The 6,418-nt window shown below is 32.0% G+C and overlaps 1 protein-coding gene across 2 annotated transcripts in view; it reads left to right on the top strand.

The window, feature by feature from the left end:
• The window catches only part of LOC145322239 (uncharacterized), a 5,755-nt gene extending 1,523 nt beyond the window's left edge, over window positions 1-4,232 (top strand). Inside the window, exons 3-8 of one of the 2 annotated variants that reach the window (XM_080164102.1) lie at window positions 1-35; window positions 366-456; window positions 923-1,026; window positions 1,793-1,887; window positions 2,539-2,602; window positions 3,120-4,232. The exon at window positions 1-35 is cut by the window's left edge and continues 64 nt beyond it. In XM_080164102.1, the coding sequence (XP_080020228.1) occupies window positions 1-35; window positions 366-456; window positions 923-1,026; window positions 1,793-1,887; window positions 2,539-2,602; window positions 3,120-3,203 (473 nt within the window). In that variant the 3' untranslated portion in view covers window positions 3,204-4,232. The remainder of the gene's footprint in view (window positions 36-365; window positions 457-922; window positions 1,027-1,792; window positions 1,888-2,538; window positions 2,603-3,119) is intronic. The other variant, XM_080164103.1, reaches the window with a different exon arrangement.
• The last annotated feature ends 2,186 nt before the right edge of the window (window positions 4,233-6,418 follow it).

The following is a 6,418-nucleotide window of genomic DNA, read 5'->3' as shown; positions in this document are numbered from 1 at the left end:
AGGAGGTAGAACCATTCAACAGATCCTCCCATCAGGGACCAATACTTAAATAATTTATTCAGGGAGGGAGGGGACATAGGACTTTTTTTTAAACTAGTCCCCAAAGTTATATTATAACGTTTTCTTATTCATTGACTTAACAACTTTTGGGACTTTAAACGAATTTTGATTGGTTGGTTCATTAAGTTGAGTATCCAAACGATTCAACCACTAAATGTAATTTACAAAAGGGGTATTTTTGTGTATCATCATTCGGGATGAACATCAATTTATCGGCCAGTGTCTTATCCCTTTAGATCCCCAAAACAAGACTTTACAAAATTCACAACAAAACTGGCAATTATATTTAAGTATTGATCTTACAGATTCACCCCTTCAACTCCCCATCCTCAACGAGTGGGGGAACAAGTTCTTACCTTCCCCTTTTATCCCAGGAGATGCCATATGAAGAAAAAGGTGATTATTTTTTAAAATCTGAAACATTTTTGAAAGAGAAGCTTTTCTATAATTAGGGTCTGACCTTCCGTCCGAAGGGCCCGTCTGCTTTTTTCGTGAGACGGTTAGCTCTTTTTGTTAATTTTTGTATGTTAAAATTATCCGATTCTTCTGATTTTTTGGAAACTGATTTCTCGTACAACAAGGTACACTGTTTGAAGCGAAGCATCTCTATAAACAAGTCCCAAAAATGTAAGTATGTCCTTAAACAGTATTATCTATTTAGGCAGTTTTGCATCAAATATACTTACAATATTGTTTGTACTGATGCATTAATATTCTGCTAATTCAGTTCTGACAATCTACAAGTGTTAATGTTCGCTTGTCCTTCCATTTCAGAGCTTCGCTTTTATGGATGTTGTCATCCTTGTTCTTTAATACAAATATGCATCTTTTTCAGTTTTATATTTTATTTAAAATATTTTAGAAGATATAGTACCCGATACTCCGCTAGCTAGCCAGGGACTCAAGGCTGAGACAACCAGAAGAAATCCATGGGGCAATTACAGCTATGCTGATCTAATTACACAGGTATAGGGTAGATAGATGGATGGATGGATAGATAGATAGATAGATAGATAGATAGATAGATAGATAGATAGATAGATAGATAGATAGATAGATAGATAGATAGATAGATAGATAGATAGATAGATAGATAGATAGATAGATAGATAGATAGATAGATAGATAGATAGATAGATAGATAGATAGATAGATAGATAGATAGATAGATAGATAGATAGATAGATAGATAGATAGATAGATAGATAGATAGATAGATAGATAGATAGATAGATAGATAGATAGATAGATAGATAGATAGATAGATAGATAGATAGATAGATAGATAGATAGATAGATAGATAGATAGATAGATAGATAGATAGATAGATAGATAGATAGATAGATAGATAGATAGATAGATAGATAGATAGATAGATAGATAGATAGATAGATAGATAGATAGATAGATAGATAGATAGATAGATAGATAGATAGATAGATAGATAGATAGATAGATAGATAGATAGATAGATAGATAGATAGATAGATAGATAGATAGATAGATAGATAGATAGATAGATAGCCAGGGACACAAGGCTAAGACAACCAGAAGAAATCCATGAGAAATGAGGTACTACTATCTAACTATCTATCTATATAATATATTATTATTATATATCTATCTATATATATAATATATTATTATATATATATCTATCTACCTATCTATCTATTGATCTATCTATCTATTGATCTATCAATCTATATAACTATCTATCTATGTATCTAGGGTGGTATATTGACTGACACTGTTGACCTCACACAGCCTACAATAACCGGAAATGGGAAGAAACAAACAAGCTACAAGACTTCCTCTCATCAAAGGTAGGAGCTTTTAACGTTTTTAAATAAAGTACACAAATACACCCAAACCCCCTTAAAAGTAGGATGAAAATAGGGTAGGGGGTGTAGTTTGTTTATTACATTAGGTAAGGTTAAGTTAGGTTGTACTGGGTAAAGGGTAGCTCCATATGGTTAGAGCCTCCCTTTACATCTGACTATAATATATGAAAATATTCTCCTTGAATATATATCTCTCTATAATAATTTAGACCTTTTTTACTTTAACATTTTTTATCTTTATGATTGTTAATCTATCTATCCATCTATTCCAAGTTTTGGTAAAATTATAATTATTTAAATTTGGGTAAATTTATAAGTCTTAGTATTCGCGGAAAACTGTCTGTAATAAAATGCAATAGATATGAAAATCGTTTTAAAATCATTAAAAATCAGCGAAAACGAGATCTGAAATTTGCGTCACCTTTCGAATATGACGCATGACCGCTACGACCGCGAGATGTGGCAATAAATTGTCCACTATCATCTATTTATTTATTTACCTACCTATGATGTTCTCTGTCTAACTTTTATAATGTCTGTCTATTTATCTATTATCTATTATGAACTAATTTTTTGGAAATATAAGAACGGTTTAAATCAATTAAAAGTTGTAATAATTATTCTATAAAAAAGGAGATGTATTGAGAGAGATGAAGTCTTGGAACATTTTGAAAACCAGGGGCCTTTGCCTCAAGAGGTATATTTACATCTTTTATTACCTAGAGATGCCCCCACTCCACCACTATTTTTAACTAGTTAAAAAAATTGGCGGGGGGATTTTTTGTGTCCCACCCCCAAGAAAATAGCCTAAAACCACCACAGGACCAGTAGAATCCAATCGGTTCAGTGTTTACCAAGATCTTAAGGGACAGACGGGCAGACAGACAGACATGGTTCTACTTTGTATTGTAGATTAAAGACATTAAAGTAACATGTATGATTTTTTTTGTTAAAGAATCCTTAGATCAAGGAGCATATATTTTAAAAATGTTTTGTCTACAGGTCTGTTGGGCAGGCTACAAAATTAAAAAAGGACGTATACAGAGACATGAATTTTTCAGCTGCTATTTATGATAGAGGATATTTTTTGGGAACATTTAGCTGATCAACCAACGTTTATTATACAAATTATTGTCTGTTGGTTTATTAGTCAGGTTACAAAAATGTATAAATAAATGGTGTATTATAAATTCTAATTTTATTATATGGTTTAGGATGTACAAGATGAAATAAACTGTGGAGGATGGCAGGAATCGAAAAAGGTCAGAGCACCAAGAAAAAACAGAAGAAAGAAGTAAGAAATGATGCCACTTTTACCACTAGCAAAAATACAGCCACTGTGTGGGTGTGTTTTTGTCAATTTCGCTTTTAGCTGTATTTTTGGCAATATTTTTTTATTCACTGACAAAATTACACCTTCACTACTGTCATAAACATAGTTTTACTGTCATTTTCACACCCATGAAATTCAATGAGGCTTTCAAATTCACAGTTTTTTTGTGGTAAATCCTTAAGCAATAATAAACTTTTGTGAATAGTAACAGCTCTATAACAGACAAATTTTTTTATCTAGTCTTTTCTTGTGATAAGAAACATATACGAATATTAATTTGCGCCGACAACCGCAGTTTTACCGCCGTAACTGCCAAAAATGTCTGTTTCTGTTATTTGCCATTTTTGGCAATGGTAAAATAGTTATTTTAAAATTGGCTGCTCTACAGCTGTTTTAATATTTAGCGGCTGGCCGCTATAACTAGATAAAGTAATTTTCTCTAAAAATGCACACGAACCACCAGATTTTTAAATTTTTAAAGCAGATTTTACAACAAACAATAGAGAGAATAGTCCATCTTGATAAGCATTCATCTTTACTAATTTTTAATAAGCGATCTTTGGCAATTAGAACTAGCAATGATAATTGAAAAAATATTTCAGTTTTAACGAAAATAGGGTAATTTTTTAACTACTTTATTATAATATGAGTAATTTTTTTCTTTTTTTGTTATGTGTGTCTTTAAATATATCGGTTCATGTGAAGGAAACGAAGTTACAGGTTTCGTCGTGTTTTCACAATATATTTGAAAGGTTATTTTAGGTTAGGTTAGGTGATTGCCCCACAGGGTTAGGCAATTGACCCCACGGCTAGATATAGGAGAAAAACTACGATAAAAATATGACGAAACCTGCAACTTTGATTCCTTCACATGACACTATATTTACAGTCGGTTTTAATTCAGTTTTATTTTCTGTGGAATAATCTTTTTATGCTTAATGATGTATGTTTTTATGTGTTTTTTTTTCAATGTAAATAAATTTTTTTCAATAAATTGTAGTTATTTTTTCAGATTTTATTTTATGACTGTTTTTCCTTGTAAGTTACCATAATAGAAGTTTAATGTGACCTTTGAGCCTCTTTTATAAAAACAGTACTCAAAGTTCGGAAGCCAACGAATAAGAAAATGTTATTGTAAAACTTTGAGGAAATCCATGTAAATATATTTGTTTGTTTTTTAATGCAAAATGTTTAAAACGAAGCTTCTCTAGAATATAGAGCCCCTATTTGATAGGGGCGCAGCCGCTAGTCTATTATACAAAGTAGAACGATGTCTGTCTGCCCGTCTGAAGCTTAAGATCTTGGTAACCACTGAATGGATTTGATATATACATTCACGGTATAAACCTAATGGTCCTGTGGGGGTTTTAAGCTATTTTCTTTGGGGGTGGCACACCTCGAAACCACCCACCCAAAAAATTGTTTTTAGGCAGTTACTACAAATAAATAAGCAGCACCAGAATACTTTTTTTTAAAATTACCTCTTGGGGCAAAGCCCCTAGATGCTAGGGGCAAATCCGCTAGTCTAGTATAAAAAGTAGTGCGATGTCTGAAGCTTAATATCTCAGTTACCAATGAACTGATTGAGCTCTACTCTTCAGGGAATGCAACTACTGGTCCTGTGATGGTTTTAAGTTATTTTCGTGGGGGTTCGGACACCCAAAACCCCCCAAAAAATGAAAAATATCCCCCCTCCAAAAAAATGAACTTAAAAAAGTAAGATTGACTAACCTGGCTAACCAATTAAGCTTGTAATTTTAAAATTTTCTACGTAGTTTAATTTAAATTACTATCATTCGCAATGAAAAACTTCTATCGGACCTAATCTAATTATAGAAAAGCTTTACTTTAACAAACTTTAGACACTTTATGTACAATTAAATTAAGCACAAATAATTTTAAACTTCTTTTCTTACAGTTTGTTTTTAGAATTAAAGCTACTCTATAACTAACTTCCAAACAAGTTCCAGTTGTGCACTTATAACCTCCCATTTTTAAAATTTTCTTAAATAAGTGGAGGTTGTTTTTTTGCCTAAATATGCCAACTTCTGGGGGAAGGCCCTATCCCAACGGAACCTGTACCTGATGTGCCCTAACCTATTACTCCTAATTTCAATTTATTAAAAGGTGGTTGGTTATCAATGTTCACTAGGGTAATTTGGGTGAAATTGTAACTCACTTTGTCCATCTGTCTTTTCTGCCGCCTTTACGTTTAAGGGGAAATGTGAAATTCTCGGCTCTTATTTAACCATAGAGTTTAATATTTTAATGTAGATTCCTATAACCCATGCTCAAACGGTTTTACAAATTGGTACGTTATGGATATTTTGATAAACTTTTTTATATTAAGAAATCAACATGCGTCGTTTATATCTATATGCTAATAATATCATATAAAAGTAATTCTATTATATAAATTAGTAAGGATATGTTGCTAGTACCAAAGGATTTTGCTAACAGCTGAACAGATTTGGTTTTACTTTACAATGTAGCTTCTCATGTGTCCTAGCAATGTTTATAACCAAGCTGGAGCCAGGGAATCTTATTATCTTATTAGAATTAAAAATGAGGGGGGAAAAGGAAGGGGTTGACTCCTCGAAACTCATCTTCAGGGCTTCTACAGGCCTCTTTGGGATTGGATTATGGAATTAAACTCCCCCCCCCCCCTTAATTGCCCCTAAAGGCCTCCATATGCGTAGCCGCTAGTATATTATAAAAGAATGGGAAATTTTAAAAGCAATGTTTTGCATAGATAAATTGATAATCTCGTCATTTGCACAAATATAGAAATGCAACAAACATTTTGAAAAGCCTTTTTTAAATTAAGAAAAAGTGACAAAATTTGTGTGGGATATTTAACGGAAAGTTATCTATAAAAAATAACAAGGACAATCATGAAGGCTGTTGAAATATTTTTTTAAAATAAGAGATAATAAAATTAATCATTTACAAATTGTGTTCAAATGTAAATGGAGCTTTTAAGATTAATCAAAGCCTTCCAATTCATCCGACCTATACTTATCTTATCAAAAGATTCTAATTGACGCACTAGATTTACATTTACAAGATCTTACATGATGCGTGTACATAATATATCCATATAATTTAGTATCTGTATAAAGAAAGAAGTAAAAGTGTCGAACTATGATGTCAGAAAAAATTAACAATTAACCAATGAAA

The sequence above is a fragment of the Acartia tonsa genome, chromosome 6 (assembly GCF_053477335.1).
Source record: "Acartia tonsa isolate MP-2025a chromosome 6, ASM5347733v1, whole genome shotgun sequence".
NCBI classification, from domain to species: Eukaryota; Metazoa; Arthropoda; class Copepoda; order Calanoida; family Acartiidae; genus Acartia; species Acartia tonsa.
The sequence above is the reverse complement of the archived record's forward strand: the minus strand, read 5'-3'. Positions and strand labels throughout refer to the sequence as shown.